The following is an 18254-nucleotide window of genomic DNA, read 5'->3' as shown; positions in this document are numbered from 1 at the left end:
TGTGGCAAGGCCGGGCCCGCCTCCAGAGACCCCCAGTCCCCTCAGCCCCACAGCCGCCCAGGGCCACCCGAGACTCAGGTAACCAGGGCCGGCCAAGGCTTGCGCTGCTGGAAGTGGCAGCAGCAGAGGTGTGATGGGGTGTCGCTTTCCCCTGATCACTGGGTTGTCCCCTGAGGGCTCTTGGACTCTGAGAGGGGGCAGGCTGGGCTGAGGGACGCCCCTCCAGTGCATGAATTTTCATGCACCGGCTTCTAGTAAAATATATTCTTCTGCTGTTGTATAGTTTTCTACATATGTTGATTAGATCCTGCTTATTGATGGTGGTGTTGAGTATTCTTGTTGATTTTCTGTTTAGTTGTTCTATCAATTGAAATATCCAACTGTTGTGAATTTGTCTATTTCTCCTCAGTTTCAACAGTTTTTGCTTCCCATATTTTACAGTTGGTTGTTTGGAGTATATATACTTAGGATTGCTATGTCTTCCTAGTGGCTTGACACTTTGATGATTATATAATGTCTTGTTCTGTCTCTAGTAATATTTTTTGCTCTATAGTTTACTTTTCTGATATTAATATAGCCAATACGGCTTTCTTTTTATTAATACTTATATGATTTATATTTTACTATTTACATATATCATATTTGAAGCAAGTTTCTTAAAGATAGCCTATTGTTGGGTCATTTTAAAAATCCTCTTTGCCAGTCTCTTTTAATTGTTGTATTTAGACAGTTTACATTGAATGTAATTTTTGCTATGTTAGGTTTGTCTACTATTTATTTTTTTGTTTTATGTTTTCCATTTATTTTCTTTTTCCTACCTTTGGCTTACTTAAACATTTTTTAGAATTTCCTGTGTTTATTTATTTATAGTATATTTAAAGTATAGCTCTTCCTACAGCATTTTTAGTCATTGTGCTTGCTATTACCTTATAAATACATAAATTATCCAAATCTACTGGTATCAACATTTTACCAGTTTGATTGAAGAGTGGAAACTATATTTCCCTTTATGTATCTTTACTCTCCCCATTTATAATATAATTTATTATTTTCTTTTCATACTCTGAGAATAACATTAGACTCTGCTCTAATTTTTGATTCAACAACCAAACAATTTAGAAAACTTGAGAAGGGCTACTGTATTTATCCATATTTATGCTTACTATGTTCTTTCTGATGTTTCGAGTTCCTTTTTTTATTATTTCCTTCCCTGTTTATAGAATTTCCTTTATTATCTTTTTAAAAGCAGCTCTGTTAGTAACAAATCTTTTTAGTTTCTTGTCTGACAATGTCTTTACTTCTCCATCATTCCTGAAGAATAATCTCTCCATGGGTAAGATTTAGGGTAGACAGTTCTATTCTTTTAGCACTTAAAAAACATTGTGCCACTTCCTTCTGGCCTCTGTGATTTCCATGAGAAAGCCATTTTCATTAGAATAGATTACCTACTGCTAGTATGTAAATGTTTTTAATGATATTTCTTTATTCAATTCATTACATTTCCTTTATATACTTTCATATTATACCCTTTTTAATCTAAGAATTTGAATATTTTATATCTATTGATAATTACCATATTGGAAGTTAAGACTAAAAAGTTAAAAAAATATTTATTAATTAATTTAAAAGTAACAAACCCAACATAACATTTTTAAGAAAAATAAGTATATTTTCTAAAACAAAAATTTTAGTAAGGGTGGCATTGTTTTACATTAAAAAAAATCTTTTTGATGTCTGTCTCAGTAGAAAATACTTAGATTCTCATTTCTACTTTTTAAAATAACAGTTTTATTGAGATGTAATTCACATACTATACCATTCACCCATTTAAAGTGTACAACTGAGCATTAAAAAAACTTTTTTTTAATTTTTATTTTCTTTATTGATTAAGGTATTACATATGTGTCCTTATCCCCCCATTGCCTCCCCACCTCCCCCCACCCACCCCCCCGCTCATGCTCTCACCCCCCTGGTGTCTATGTCCATTGGTTAGGCTTATATGCATGCAAACAAGTCCTTTAGTTGATCTCTCCCCGTTATCCCCACCCTCCCCTGCCTTCCCTCTGAGGTTTGACGGTCTGATCGAGGCTTCTCTGTCTCTGGGTCTGTTTTGGTTCATCAGTTTATGTGTTCATTATATTCCACAAATGAGTGAGATCATGTGATATTTATCTTTCTCCACCTGATTTATTTCGCTTACATAATGCTCTCCATGTCCATCCATGCTGTTGCAAACAGTAGGAGTTCATTCCTTTTTATAGCAGCATAGTATTCCATTGTGTAGATGTACCACAGTTTTCTAATCTACTCATCTGCTGATGGGCACTTAGGCTGTTTCTAAATCTTAGCTATTGTAAATTGTGCTGCTATGAACATAGGGGTGCCTGTATCCTTTCTGATTGGTGTTTCTAATTTCTTGGGATATATTCCTAGAAGTGGGATCACTGGGTCAAATGGGAGTTCCATTTTTAGTTTTTTAAGGAAACTCCATACTGTTCTCCACAGTGGCTGCACCAGTCTGCATTCCCACTAGCAGTGCACGAGTGTTCCTTTTTCTCTGCATCCTCTCCAGCACTTGTCGTTTGTTGATTTGTTGATGATAGCCATTCTGACAGGTATCTCCCAGATGATTAGTGACTTTGAGCATGTGTTCATATGTTTCTTGGCCTTCTGTATGTCCTGTTTTGAAAAGTATCTATTTAGGTCCATTGCCCATTTTTTGATTGGGTTGTTTATCTTCCTTTTGTTAAGTTGTATGAGTTCCCTGTAAATGTTGGATATTAAACCCTTATCAGTGATAAGATTGGCAAATATGTTTTCCCCTGCAGTGGGCTTTCTTGTTATTTTGTTGATGGTTTCTTTTGCTGTGCAGAAGATTTTTATTTTGATGTAGTCCCATTTGTTTATTTTCTCTTTAGTTTCCATCGCCCTAGGAGCTGTATCGGTGAAGATATTGCTTTGGCATATTCAGCCTTTTTAATATATTCATAGGTATGGGCCACTATAACAACAGTCAACTTTAGGACATTTTCATCATCTTAGAAAGAAACCTGGTACTCCTTATCTACCCAACCTATCCCTCAACTGCCAACCCAAAGCAATCTACTTTATGTCTATAGATTTGCTTGTTCTGGATAGTTCATATACATGGAATCATATAATGTGTTTTTTTTGTGATTGGCTTCTTTCACTTACCATAATGTTTTTAAGACTTATCAATGTTGTAGTATGAATCAGTACTTTATTCCTTTTTATGGCCAAATAATATAAGGAGATGAATGGTATGGATATATCACAGTCGATCCATTCATCAGTTGATGTGTGGAGAGCTGATTCTTATTTTAGCAGGTAATTAAGTTGGTTGGACTCAAACTGCAAACTCTGTCCTCCCTGTGACAAGCTCACCGATTGCCTTCTTTCAAGGATGAATGCCAATCTAGTTTCTGTCTGTTCTTGATTGCTCTCTAGTACCTTCAAGTAGCTATTTTTACATTTTTTTTCTGAGTTAATACTTTTTTCTCTGTGAGGATTTGCCTATAAAATTCACCATTGCTAGATGCAATATTCACAATGCCTCACATTTTAATTAGCAATTGCAGTTTATACAGTCTCCCGTAGGCTCATCTCCTTCAGTCCCCCCAAAACAGTACTCTTTCCTCATCCCAGGTAAATGTCTTAAGTAAAGAGAGAGTATTGTCGGTGATTTGAAGTTGCTCTATCTGTGCCAGTTAAGAAATTGAATTCTTGGAAACAGAGATTTTAGAGTTTGAGAGGTTTGAGTGTTGACAATGTAAGAAACGTCCAAACCTGTAGAGAACAGTTATGAGTTTATTAGCCAAATTGATGACACTTTCTTGGAAGCAAAATCTCAACGGATTGAGAAAATTCTACAGAGGATAGCCACTTTACAGCGTATTTTATTTATTATTTATTTTTTTACAAATTCCTTTAATAACCTCTCTCTCTCTCTCTCTCTCTCTCTCTCTCTCTCTCTCTCTCTCTTTTTCTTTTTAAAATCCTTACCCAAAAGTATTTTCCCATAGATCTTTAGAGAGAGTGGAAGAGAGAGGGAAAGACAGAGAGAAACATCGATGTTACAGAAACACATTGATTGGTTGCCTCCTGCATGCGCTCCAACCAGGGCCCAGGCCCGGGAGGAGCCTGCAACTGAGGTTCATGCCCTTGACCAGAATCGAACCTGGGACCCTTCTGTCCACAGGATGACGCTGTATCCACTGAGCCAAACCGGCTAGAGCTACAGCTTATTTTATATATTACAATCAAAGAAGGAGATGTACGGGGTGCTACATGAAATCCATTGTTGGAACATTGAGGAGGCAGCAGGAAGCAATGTGGGAAATCTCTGGGCCGGATAAAAAGTAAAATGGAGAGAGGCATACTTTTTTGCATGGTGGGTCTAGGATAGTTAACATTAGTAGCACATGGAGATGGTATTTAGGCAGCAAGGTAACAATGAGAAATTCCGTGGTCCCTTCTTAGTTGGAGATTGTACCCTGAGGAGTCTGGAAAAAAGGGGACTACTCTGACATTCTAAAGGTATGTTATAATAGATGTAAAAAGACAGTGGACAGTCTCCTTTAAGGTAAAGATTGACCTTTGTCAAGGAAAACACTGACCTAGGCCGTGACTACTCACCACAGCTCGCTTTCAGTTAGCAAGTGTTAGTTTCAGAGCATCCTGTGTAGTTACTTTGGGTCTCTGAGTTTGTAGACCTGCTATGCAGGCCTTCCCTGAGCTTGTCAGGGTTGGTATGTGGCCCCTTTTTTGTCCACATGATTGAAGTTATTGCTGATGGAATTCAGTAGCTCATTCTTTACTCTTTACTATTATGAACATTGAGCTGCAGGTCTTGTAAATTTTCTCACCCCTGATTTGGGACCAAGCCTGGCCAGGGAAGCTGTGAAATCCAGCCTTGCCCTTTCTCCCTTTCCAAGAGAGGCAGGGAGTGGGACGTGCTAGGTCTGAGAGTACCACCATTCTCTTCTACTGTGGGAACTGAACAACAACAGCGATAAAGCAATCATCACAATAAGAACATCTCGGGGAAGCCTTGCCTCACCTTCTGTCCTGCAACTCAGAGTTAGTCCTTGAATCCTTTCTGTAGCCTCCTGTCCCATGAAGGATAAAATGTTTTAGGCAGCATTGTATTCCCATTCCGTGAGCACCGTGTGTATCACGTGGTGGGTGCTCAGTGTGTGTTTGTGCAACAGATACTCAACAGTGGGGCACATAATCTGATAAATCTTGTGGTTTTGAACTCTGTGTGAGTATCCTGAATCCATTACCCGCGTGCTTCATTCACTCATCTATTCATGAACCCCCACTGGCGAGAACAATGGACAATATCTGAGTTTAACTTTTAAAACTCTGAAAACAAGTCCAAGTCCTGAATAAAAGTTTTGAGAAATTAAACACAATTCCTATGTTTTCTTGTTGACCTCTTACTTAATCATCCTGGACAAACGAATCAGGAAATCAAAAAGCAAATCCCGTTTTCCTCCTCATTCATTCATGTATTAAAGGATTACCATGTCATAAGCAATTACATTTTAGCACCCAGAAATACTTCAGAATGCAAAGCATCACAGCGTGTAGCTATCACTGGGGATCTGAATGGTGTTAGAGAAAAGCATTTTGAAATAAGAATAAGTGTTAATAATGCACCATTTTGATGATTGTGGTTTTTTTGAAAATGCAGCTTATGTGACTTCTCTGGGGAGATTTGTGGCTTCCCGGTATGCCGACGGACTATTCCCACGGGTCTACAGAGCGGAGGATGGCACAGCATACAATGTAAGTGGGAATCCCCTTCGGGACGGGCCCTGTGGTCACTGCCGAGGTCTGGAGTGGCCCATGCAGAGAGGCTCACTGCTTCCAGTGATGCCGGAGCTTGAGGATAAATTTGAGGGACAAGGGGATGGGGAAGGAAAGGAGTTTAAGACAGACGGGACAGTGTGAGCCAAGGCAAGAAACTGTGGAATTCCCTGGTACGTGGTATGTTCAAAAGACAGTTGAGGTACTTGGGAGTGTTCTGAGAGTTGTTGAAGTTTTTCAAAGGTACCAGATCTTTAAAATTTTGATTCTTCACAGAATAAGTATAATTTTTTTCTTATTCCTTTCCCATGTCTCCCACCACCTTACACCCCGAAAGGCCTTGCGCGACTGTGCCTGGTCTGTGTGGATGATGGTTTGTGTGTGCAAGAAATGGCCCGCAAGCGTCTGTCACCTTTCAGTGACGGCCCCAACGGGTGTTGGTGGCGGCTGTGGGTGACCAAGTGATCCAGATGCAGGGGAGCCGGGGCTGAGAGACAGAGGACACAGGATAGAGGTCTGAGCAGGAGGCTAGTCGCCGGCGCAGCATCCTTGGAGGAAGCCGGCAGGTGTGCTGGCGTGGCTAGAAGCATTTGCAGAAATATTGTTGGCATGTTGTAGTTAGGAAAACTTTTTAGTGAGGCTTATAAAAATGAGCTTCTCCCTTTTATTCCTCCTTGCTTTCTTAAAAGTGCCCCTGGAAATTTTCTGATAATGGTTATTCTGTAACTGTAAAGATAAAACATGATCTAGAAATAGATCTTTTAAAAGAATAATAACACGTGATCATCTTTTCTCCTGTGGGGAATCAGCCACAGGTTTTTAGCTGCAAGACTAGAACCCTTCCTTTTGGATTATGTGGGGGTTGGAGGTCATCTGCAAAATTGTTATGAATGCAGTTCTTGATGGCAGGGGCCTCGGCTCAGTGGGCCCTGTTGTTCCTGGCTGCACTGCGGTTCAGGTGACTTATTTTGGTATCCTCCTTATTTGTTTATTTATGTCAACAATTAATTAATTAATTAAATTCCATTAAGCTGACAGCTAAATCAGAACTGATCTGCCAATTTGTGGAACATTTAAAACAAGCGGCGGAGAGCTATGAGCAGCGGATAAACTGGCTCACCAGCAGGAGCCGGCAGGTGTTTGGCGTCATCTTGGAACAGTGCGTCACCATAGTGCTGGATTTGGGTGGCATGCGGGAGGAGGAGCTCCGTCTGTGCCAAGACGCCCTAACCATGGTCCTCGAGGAGCAGGTGGCTCTCGTAGCCAAGTTCAACATCATACGGTGAGCGTCCCCTGGGCACGGGTGCTTCCGGGAACTCCATAGGCAGTTTCCGTTCCTGCGGAGTTAAGCCGAGTCACTAGCATAGTGAGCTCTTGGGGGGGGCGGCGCGGGGGGCGGGGGGGGGGGGGGAGAGGATGTAATTTTGTAATTTCCCTGGAATATAGACTTCCAGCAGAGAGCCCACAGTGAATACCTCAGAAAACTTTTATCTGCTTTGCACTTGGTATTTTAGTTTTCAGATTAGGAGAGATTTAGAAACACACTTTTCTTCAATGCATGGCAAGATGAAAAAATATAAGAATATGAACGATATTGAGTAAAAATCCCTTCACTCATTTTAGAATTTAGCTTGGATAGTGAATTTAAACTCGTCGCAAATTTCCCTGGTTTTCAGACTGAGCTCGCAACTCAAGTTGACCTCTCCATAAGTTCACCCCTGAATCAGAACAGCAGGTGGCTGGCTTTATAGAATCTCCCGTATTTCAGGGCTTTCGCAGGCAATCATTCATAGACTCTTGGATTTGAGAGGATTTGGACTGCAGGCCAACTTCCCATGTGGAACAGTGGCTGCACCTCCCCGACAAGAAGCACCTGGGAGGGGGGCATCTACCTCCGTTTTTCTTTTCTTTTTTAATTGAATTTATTGGGATGACATTGGTTAATACACTGAGTTTTTCCTTTTTTTTTTTTTTTTAAATATATTTTATTGATTTTTTACAGAGAGGAAGGGAGAGAGACAGAGAGCCAGAAACATCGATGAGAGAGAAACATCGATTAGCTGCCTCCTGCACAACCCCCACTGGGGATGTGCCCGCAACCAAGGTACATGCCCTCGACCGGAATCGAACCTGGGACCCCTCAGTCCGCAGGCCGACGCTCTATCCACTGAGCCAAACCAGTTTTGGCGAGTTTTTCCTTTTTAAAAATAAAATACTTTTAGCTAAATAGATGACATCTTTGGGGATGCTGCCTAATCGTGTCCTATCCAATGTTCCTGTTCCTGTCACAGATATATTGAAGGAAATAAGTGCTTAAGTCTACCACATTGTACCTTTCTTGGAAATGCTCTAGCATATGGGCCACGCGGCCAGATTCTCTACCGGGAAGCCGCCCAGGTGACACATGTGTGTGGCAGCCTCTGTCTCTGGAGGTTCATTGAAGCCATGTTTCACATCATTCTTATGCTCATAAATTCATATGATTCATGTAGGTCACTGGATTATAAACATGGAGATAAATACATTCAAATGGCTGTTTTTGAAATCAAAATGATTTAATAAATTTAAAAGACTTATGCTCTGTTGAGCTCAGAACAATACTATTTTTTATAAAGTATATTTTTATTGTTTTGTTTTTTTTAGAGAGAGAAAGAGAGGGAGAGATAGAAACATGAATGAGAGAGAAGCATTAATATCGATTGGCTGTCTCCTGTACGCCCCCTACTGGGGATTGAGCCCTAACTGGGAATTGAACCGCTGCCTTCCTGGTGCATAGGTCGATGCTCAACCACTGAGCAACACCAGTCAGGCAGAACAAAACTATTTTTAATCCAAAAATACATTGATGGGATTCTTTCAGAACAATGAAAACAATGTAATAAAAGAACCAGCATTTTATAGTAATAAAATTGTTGCTAATTTGCAAGTCTGAATGCTGTGAATCCTTATAAATTTACTAGCAATAGAAGACAGTTCATATAAACCTGCCTGTTTATAAAAATAACTTCCTCAATAATTTTTTAAAATATATTTTTATTGATTTCAGAGAGGAAGGGAGAGAAAGAGAGAGAGATAGAAACATCAATGATGAGAAAGAATTGATCGGCTGCCTCCTGCATGCCCCCTACTGGGGATCAAGCCTACAACCTGGGCATGTGCCCTTAACCAGAATTGACCTGGGACCCTTCAGTCCATAGGCTGATGCTCTACCCACTGAGCCTAACTAGCTAGGGCACTTCCTCAATAATTTTAATCTACTTTATAATGTTTGAAATTCTCTGTTCTCCATAAACATTGTTTTCCCAAGTCAGCACAGCTGATGGAAGGTAATGGTGCTTTGGAAACCTCTTTCAGAGGCTGGGAGCTGCCTGTCTTTCTGTCAGTGCTGATGTTAAGTGGGTGCTGCTCAGGACTGTGAGACTGAGGGCTGACAGCTGTTGTTGACCGCTGCTGGTGACAGCCCTATGCGATTCCTTTCAGGGCTTCCCGAGAGCCTGTGAAATGGCAGGAGAATGCTGCTCCTGCGATGGAACAATCCATAGCTGCCGCCATCAGCTGGGTGGAGAAACTGACCTTCGAGCAGGCTCTGAGCCAGGCTAGCCGCCTGGACGCTCTGCAGGAAGCGGGGAAAGACAGAACTGTAAGTGTGTGTCCAGGGCTGGCCCCCAGTCACGAAGGCGGCTTCAGGCTTATGTCTCACCTTGGTATCCTCATACTGCCGTTCACCTGATCCGAGTCCCTTCCCAGGGGCATCCCACAGGGGCTGCCTCATTGGCACTGAAGAGCCCCATAAATCTTAATCCTATTCTCCTCTGAATTTGGAACCAAATGAGACAGAGTGACAAGCCCCAGACAGGGATCAAAATCACAGCTTTGGTGATGGCAGAGCTGGACCAACCAAAATGAGACTCCCTGTCCTCTAGGCTCCTCTGGTGGGGTGATTGGGGTCGACCCTCATTTAGCCACTACCAGGAGAGCCACATGCTGCTCAGAGCCCCTGAGCATCGAGGAAGGACAGGGAGTTAGGACCTGGTTCTGCATCTCTAACACTTTAATTCCACTCTTGCTCTCCTGACAATTAGATGAATCAGGCAACTCTTATGGGAGGAGAGGTTGGAAGAGTCCTCATAGCACCCTTCGATGAGGAAGTAGGGCTTCCCCCACACCCATGTTCTGAAGCTTTCCCACTTCCCCTTCTCACAAATGGGTCTGTCATGTGCTTTCCAGGGTGATGTACATCCATGCCAATGATTCATCCATTTTCAAATGTGAATGTATTCACATTTATACATTTTGATAGTGACCTTTTGGAAATAAAGATTTATCTGGAAGAAGTGATTAATGGTGGTGTTTTATGTGTCTTTCAGCCACAAGGATGTGTGTTTTTGTGAGTGACTCTAAGGGTGGGACTGTCAAGCGTTAGTGCAAGCCAGAGAGGAAGTCCTCTGGGCAGGTGGGTCCTTTGACCCGCCTCAACTCCCTGCGTGGGGGAGGGTCCCCTTCCTTTGAGATACAGCTACTTAATTAATACCTAGTAATTAATATTAACATTTAATTGCTTTCCAACCCTGGAAGCTGGGGAATTTTATAGATTTCAAGCTTTATTCTGCTGCATTAAGAAGTCCTTTCTTGGGCTAGAAGGCCCTGTGCTGGCACCTTGAAAGGGTAGTCCTCAGTGGTCACCAGGCTGTGTTTATGGACACTGAGGAGGATGGTTGGACATTGGAAACACATTGTTTATCCTCACGAAGCCAGAAGAGCAAATGTTTCTCATTAAAGAAGAACAAAATACAACCTACTTTGTTCTTTGGCCTTTCAAGTTTGTCTTAACATCTGTAAAATTTCAAGTGTCTGGACATTGTAATTAGCATTCAAGAAATGGGACATTTCACAGGCTCGTGTGTGTGTGTGTGTGTGTGTGTGTGTGTGTGTACATGCACACGCGCCCTCATGGGTGTTTTCTTTCTTTGTTCACCTGGCTACCCTTATCACAGCTGACTGACAGCTTGACTGCAAGATTTCCCCGTGACCTTGGTTTTCTGTTTTACTTGCCTCTGGTTTGTGCCTCTCCTTTCTCTGGGCTTCATCCCAGCGCAGGGAATAAGGGACATTTCAGTGAGTTCCAGGGAAGTCCAGAAGGGGAAGAAGCCAGAAAGAAGCCCACACGCACTGACCATCAAATGCCATCTGAAGACCCTTGAGGAGAGACTGTGGAGTATGGCAACTGCGAAGTGCATTAGACAGGTGGCCCCTCCACCTAGCGCTTTGCTTGGTTGTGGTCCCAAGGGAAATTCTGTAAATGAAACTGCCAAGCCTTATGCTTTATGAGGAGTAAAGCAAAGCTCGCATGTGTGTGTAGGGTGGGGTGGGGAGGGAATGGGTCCCCTGCTCTGTGAAACTCAGTCCACCCCAGTGAGTTTCAAACTCATCCATGTTGCTGCTGTTTGCTATGACTGGAAAAGATTAGGGCTTAAGAAACTTGAACAATAAAGCTAAACACCCAGACTTTTCCTACTGATGATAACCTGCTTTGGGTTAGCATCTCCCAGAAGAGAGTCCTGAGAGGAACCAAGAAAGTGAGTATTGTCTTGTGTCCAGAGACATACTCAGAGGTTGGGTTTTTGTGTCGGGTCCACACGAGAAGGGAGGGTGTCCCGTGTGCTTGGTTACGGGGAGGGAGAATGTTCAGAGGCCCTGGCCTCCTCCGGACTGGGCTCTGTCGCCACAGACAGGCCAGGAAGATTGAACAGCGGGATGAGCATGAGCCTCCAAGCCCAGAGGAGCCGGGCAGAGGGTGGGCTTACATCTCTCATCATGGCAGGTGAAGAGCACTGTACATGGGTGAAGTACTGAAGTGTCGTGGGGGGAAGTCCTGGCTCTTGGGCAGGGCAGCCTGGGGTGCTGGAGGGATTCCGCAGTCTAGAGGGGCTGCCATCTCCCCCAGGCCCAGGTGTGCTGTCCGGCTCAGGGCTCTGCCCTGCGGCACACTGCGGTCAGAACCCTGCACACGTCTCTTGGAAGTTGGTAGTTGCTCCGTCTTGAGGAGGAGGAGGAGGTGCAGGGCCCCAGAAGGCCTGCTGGCCCAGGACATGTTAGGAAGGAAAGACTGGTGATCTCGGCTGCCTGAGAAGCTAACCAGGGGCCCTGCCTCTGCTTTCATTGCGGCCACCTCCCAGGGGCTCCTGTTCTGTGTTCTCTCAGCCTCTCTCCATCCACTGACAGGCACAAATGCGTTTACCCTTTTACTGGACGGCTAAGTGGGTGAATGGGAGACAGACCCCCGTGATTCCATAGGAGCCCCCACTGGGCAGTAGACAAGGAGGGGCCACCTCAGGCGTTCCATTTACTTCCTTCAGAGATGCAGACAGGCATCAGATCTCACCTCTGTGTCCCTAGCAGTGGCAGTGCCTGGCAAGGGCTCGCTAAGTCTTTGATGAACATTGAAGGAATAGGAAGGAAATAATGTTGATATTCTTCTTTTTAAATGTTTTTTATTGACTTTTAGAAAAGAAGGGAGAAGGAGAAGAAAACATTGATGGGAGAGAGAAACATGGATCTGTTGCCTCCCACAGGCACCCCTGCTGGGGATCAAGCCCACAACCTGGGCAGTGCCCTGACCGGGAACCAAACCGGCAACCTTTCAGTGCACGGGATGGTGCTCTACCAACTGAGTCACACGCCAGGGCAGTGCTGGTATTCCTGGGCTTGGGGGCTAGATGTGGTCTAAGAGAGTCCCCTCCCCAACCTAGGGTGCATATTTGAGTTTTTTGAAGTGAAGAGAGGTGGTCTGTGTGGGACCAGGCAGGCGAAATTGCTGAGCCTCTGTGATTGATAGGGACGGCGGGTGGACACAGGGACCCAGAAGCCCGGGAGTCCCGAAAGTTGGTGGTGGTCAGGGTGTTAGGGCAGATCTGAGATGTGAGCTGATTAATACCACGGGGGTAGTTCCTGCCAGTAGGAGAATCAGAAAACCAAAATTGCTGCTCCAGGAAAGGGCTGCCACAGGTCAGGGAGGATCTGGAAGTTCCACTCAGGGTCCGGGTTGGTCAAAACTGTTGCAGTGGCCAAAGTTGTATGATGAACGAGAAAGTGTTGCCAGACCTCGCCATGCTGATGGGGTCGACTGTCACTGTTGCTTCCTTGCGGAACGGGGATTTTCAGACCCAGAGGCCTTGGGGCTCTGACTGCGAGAGCTGCGGGAGTCAGGAGGCAGCCTCTTGGGGCTGGTCCTTCTTCCCCCCCAGGCCTGTGGCTGGGAGGCTACGGAGGACTCCTTAGCCAGCAGATGCAGCTACCGCGGGAAGCTGTGGACATTGGCCTAGGCAGAACAAGACATTTTTAGTGAAACAGAAAAGCTCCGCCCTATTCTATGCCGTATAAAGTGGCAAGAGTTTGTGACACAGGAAATAGCTGAATGTAACCCACACATTTTCCAGGTCTTGTGTTATCAGATTCAATGAGATTGGCACGAAGGGAAGTGCAGGTCAGTGAGGAAGCTGCCCTGGTCCTGGCTGCCCCTGCCCCAGCCGGGCCTGCCCCGGGGAGCTTGGAGGTGCTGGGTGGGGGGGAGGGTTCCCGGGGAGATAAATCCCTGAACCAGACGACCTCCTGGACTCAACGTTGGTCAGTGACGTTGACAGCTGGTGGTCGGAGCCTCGGATGGTGTGGAAGCTAAGGAAGTGAGAAGGGTGCCTGGCCTCTGGCCGCTTGGTGTCCATGATCTTGCTTTCACAGTGCTGGGAGCTCACCTTCACCTCCAGTAGGTGGCCAGCCTTGCCGTGAAGAGGCGACAGAGTGAAGTGGTTGTAAGCAAGGACAGCAGCTCACGGGGTCAGGCAGCCTGGGTTTACTAGCTGCAAGACCAGGCCAGTTAACCTCCCAGGCCTCAGTTTCTTCATCTGTAAACTGGGCATGAGGGTAATTCATACCCCACAGGACTGCTGTGAAAAATAATTCATGTTAGCTTATTGTCCCAAATAGCAGATGGCCCCAGCGCCATTTCACGTTAAAGGGCATTTGGCCAGTTTGGGGAGGGGCTGGTGGTAGGCAGCGTTTATTCTCCTCTGTTCTTCTCAGTGTCGTTATGAGAACGGACGGCGAGGCAGAAAGGCAGGGTGCAGGGGGAGGGGCGGGACAGGCGGCCTCGTGGGAAGCATGTAGCTCGGATACCTGAGAGCCGGCCAGAAATAGGCAGTTAAGAAGCTGAGGACTGAACTTAATGAGTAACCCTATCGCCTTCGCGAGGGAAGGAATCCCGACTCGCTGCTGGCTACAGCAGTTTTTAGTTTGATGAAATCTCGAGGGAAAACATTCTGCACAGGGATTCCAGACTCCTGGGTTACTGCCAGGGCAAAGCAGCCGGCTCTGCACGCCCGCCGCAGGGGCGCTGCTGGGTGTTTACCCTCCCTGACCTCCCCGCTGAGCTAGCAAACCCAGAAGGTGCCCCTGTGTCTGCTCCCCGTCTCAGGCCACATGTGAATTTAGATCCTCTGAGAGGATGCACCACCCGTGCCACACTGGCACAAACACGGCTGAAACAAGCATTGCCCGGAGTAGCTCAGCGGCATCCACCCTGCATCCACACAAGGTCACGGATGACAGCAGGAGAAAGTGGGCCTCGTGCGCTTGCTGGAAGAACAATCTTGGGAATAAGGAGGAATCCGGACAACACTGCTCCTCCTCCAGTGTTTTTCTGCCACTGGGTGACTGGCTGAGAGCATATGCCGCTTCCCTCAGTCTTTACTCCCCTTCCATCCTTTTTAAAGTCGGAGCTGGAGTTTAAAAGGCCTGAGAGTGTTAGGTTAGGTGGCTCAGGAGGCGGCGCAAGAAGAAGTGGGGATGGGAGGTAGGGCAGGCACAGGGGGCTCTTTCGTGTTGGTGGAGGGTTGTTGCTGCAATAGGCTGGTCTCCGCTCTCACTGTGGTCTCCTAGCTCCTGGCCTGAGTCCTCCCTCGCCTTCCCCATCCTGGCTCTGGGGCACAGAGCCTGCCCTGGCCACTGCCCACAGGATGTCCTCCTAACCAGCTGGGGAGCTGATCATAAGCCCGTCTCTGTGCCAGGTGGGTGTAAGTCCCAGGCTGGGAGTCCAGGGGAGATCATTGATGGTTTACCTACTGCTCCAGGGGCTTGTGATTAGAGCAGAGAGAGGCTCACAAGTCCTAAAGGGATAGGCATCTCCTAATCCCTTAAAGATGGGGGTTCCCCCAGCATCTGGAGACAATCCATCCAGGTGTTGGTAGGCAGGTGTAGATGCTGTGCAGTGCGGGCTCTCTTATGTACATAAGTGCAGGTCATCTTGTTTACTGCACTCTCGCTCTTATCTTCATTAGAATTACTTGCCCCAAGTTACAGAGCTCCTGGGGGTGGGGAGGCAGAGGCGTGCACCGTGGAAGGCAAATCCTGGAAAGGAGCAAGGGTGTTGTGGTCGCTGTAGGACCGTTGTCGCCGGTCCCTTGGGTGGGACTGACATCACTCTAAATGAAGCAGGGAGCTTTTGGGGATTGCCTCCTATCTGGTGTGTGTGTGTGTGTGTGTGTGTGTGTGTCCTGACACAGGGGCTGTTCATTCTCTCACTGTTGTCATGGCAACAAGAGGCAAGGCCCTGTGGATGGACCTGGGTCTTCGCCTGCCGTGTGAAGTCCGGACAGCCTCACCCCCCTCCAGGCATACGCTTCCCTGTGAGATGAGACCCGAGGATGAACCAGCCGGGAATGTGTCTTCCTGCCACAGTCTGCCTCAGACCAAGGATGGAGGGGTTGGATTGCAGGATTCTGGCTCCGCCATGGAAATGGCTGATAAGCTTCCTGCCCGCAGTGGCTGTGTGTCTTCCTGTTGAAAACAGCTGCCCCTGCCCCTGCCCCTGCGCTGTGTGCGGCACTCATGGGCCCAGAGGAGGCTCCTCTCCAGGCTGCCAACCATTTCCTCCCCTGCATACCTGAGGCTGCGGCCACTCCCACAGGTCTCGGCACCAGGCCTTGGACCCCTCACTTCCTGACCTTGGTCCCAAATGTCCTCACAAAACGTTGAGCAGTGCTGCTGCCTTTCTGCGCTCTCTTCTCTACCCCCACCACCCACTTTAAAAAATGCCATTTTGTAGGAAGTGTTGCCAGCGAGCCCTGCACAAGGCGGGGCGGGCAGGAGGTGAGCTGCTGGGACTGCTTTCTTGCAGATTGAATCCGTGTACTACTTTGTGGTGGGGGACATTCCTGAGGAGTCCAAGCAGCTGCTCCTGCAGAGGGTGTTGGAGATGCCGTGTCCTGTCTGCACCGTGTCCTTCAACGCCAGGGGAGAAGGCACCGTGGCTTTCCTCAAGGACCTGAGCGCCAAGGCCCACGGCAGGTAGGCAGAAATGGGCCCTGGACGGACTGCAGGGACAGGGGCCTGGCCAGTCTGCGCTGTGCTCTTCCCGTCTCCCCAGCCATCTCAGTCTCCACGCACCTTTTCTTCTCCACCCTGTACTAGCCTTGCCTTTTTTCTTTTCTTTTTTTTAAATCCTCGCTCAAGGATAGTTTTCCATTGATATTTAGAGAGAGCGGAGGAGAGAGGGAAAGACGGAGAGAAATATTGATGTGAGAGAAACACATTGATTGGTTGCCTCCTGCACGAGCCCCGACCAGGGCCTGGGCCAGGAGCCTGCAACCGAGGTACGTGCCCTTGACTGGGATCTCAGGCCGTTGCTCTATCCACTGAGCCAAACCGGCTAGGGCAGTCTTGTCTTGTTTTTCCCGTAATTTGGATGCTTGGACATTGTGGGACCTTGCTGACCTTGCAGAGACTGCCCCTCCCAGGGCTGGCTGATCCTAGAGCGAGTGAGTGACCCCTGAGCGAGCTGCCCAATGCAGACCCCTGTTTCCTGTTCACCCCAGAACAGATACCAGAAACTCCTCTGCCTCAGAACTCGCTGAAATTATGCAAACATAGCCAATGCCAGGCCTGCTTACTCTGCCTTGCCCATGCTTTCCTGCAGAATCTCAGTACAGACTCCGGCCCATGTTTCTTCTGCCGCCTCTGCCTCCTGACTGGCCCTGGCGCTTTCCTGTGTGGCCCTGGGTGGGGGGTGCCCCTCTTCTTGGGCGCTGTGTTAGTTCTGCCTGCCATAGCCAAGTAGCACAGGCTGGGGCTTAAACAGTAGACATTTATGTCTCACTGTGCTGGACGCTGAAGTCCAAGATCAAGGTGCCTGCTGATTCAGTTTCTGGTGAGAGCTCTCTTTTTGGCTTGCAGATAGCTGCCTTCTTGCTGTGTCCGGTATGGTAGGGAGGAGAGGTGCAGGGAGAGAGAGAGAAGGGTGGTGAGGAATCCACAGCATGTGAGCTCCCTGGTGTGTCTTTTCAAAAGCATGCTAATCCTATCGGATCAGGACTCCACCCTGAGGGCCTCCTTTTACCTTCATCAGAGGTTAAACCTTAGAGGCTTCAGGGTATGAATGGAAGGGTGGACACAATGCCCTTCATAGCAGAAACTGTGAGTAATGAATGGGCTGTCTTTTCAGTGGCAGTTGAAGTGATCTGTTGGCCTCATCATATCTGAATAATAATGAAATCTGCATTTTAAAACAACCCTCAGGGGCCTGTCTGTGTGTGAATTGCAGGCCCTGAGGGAGAGAGGCCAGCTGCTGTGTGAGTACCAGGAGAGGCCTGGGCCTTTGGAAAGTTAGCCTGTCTGAGACGAGTGCAGTGCCGCCTGGAAGGTTTCTTCTCAAATTGAGCTGCTCATCGTCCGAGGCCTGGCTTTACCTTGCAGGCTGCCTCCACACCATGCAGGGGAGCCTGGTCACATGCAGTTAGCCCTGCGTTTTGCTTAAGAACTATCCAGGGAGCTTGATTAAAATGCAGATGTCTTGGCCGCAGCCCCAGAGATGCTGTCAGGAGGGAGGGAGAGCCAGGAAACCCTGGGGGTTCTGAGGGACACTGCTCTGGCTGCTCTTAAAGCACTAGGGAGAAATTGGCTTCCATTCTGGGTGCCTGAACCCCCCCTCCCCCCCATATACAGCAAGGGCTCACTGCCCCCCTTTGCTATTGGAGACAGAAAAAGGCAACTGGCACGGCCACCTTGCTTGTCCTCTTCTCAGCTCAGGTGGGCATCTCCTCTGGGCAGGTGGGTGGCCAGGGAGTAATTTAACAGGGAGTTTGCTCTGACCTTTAGCACTTCAAAGCCTAACAGTTTACCCTGCATTTCAGCTCCTGACTTGTAGGCCATGCACCAGGAAGTGCTAGTTTTGAGGAAGAGGGTGAGGTGTAGACCCCCCTCCCACCCCCGTTCCTGCCCTGGCCCTCGAAAGCGAGCCCAACCCACAGCCACGGTGCTCCTGTCCCTCACGGCGCCAGGACCCTGACTCCCACTTGGTCTCCCTGCACTTTTGGGTCTTGAGCCCGATCTAAAGTGCAGTAAGGGTCCAACTGTAAGGGCATGTCCTGAGC

The 18254-nt window shown here is 47.2% G+C and overlaps 1 protein-coding gene across 1 annotated transcript in view; it reads left to right on the top strand.

Annotated features, from left to right (window-relative positions):
- Positions 1-18254, top strand: part of VWA3B (von Willebrand factor A domain containing 3B) — a 134856-nt gene that overhangs the window by 11859 nt on the left and 104743 nt on the right. The window contains exons 3-6 of the mRNA XM_036302281.1: positions 5720-5814; positions 6867-7117; positions 9316-9475; positions 16004-16173. Of these exons, the coding sequence (XP_036158174.1) occupies positions 5720-5814; positions 6867-7117; positions 9316-9475; positions 16004-16173 (676 nt within the window). The remainder of the gene's footprint in view (positions 1-5719; positions 5815-6866; positions 7118-9315; positions 9476-16003; positions 16174-18254) is intronic.

The sequence above is a fragment of the Myotis myotis genome, unplaced genomic scaffold, assembly GCF_014108235.1.
Source record: "Myotis myotis isolate mMyoMyo1 unplaced genomic scaffold, mMyoMyo1.p scaffold_m19_p_30, whole genome shotgun sequence".
NCBI classification, from domain to species: Eukaryota; Metazoa; Chordata; class Mammalia; order Chiroptera; family Vespertilionidae; genus Myotis; species Myotis myotis.
Note: the sequence above shows the minus strand (reverse complement) of the source record. Positions and strands in the feature narration are given on the sequence as shown.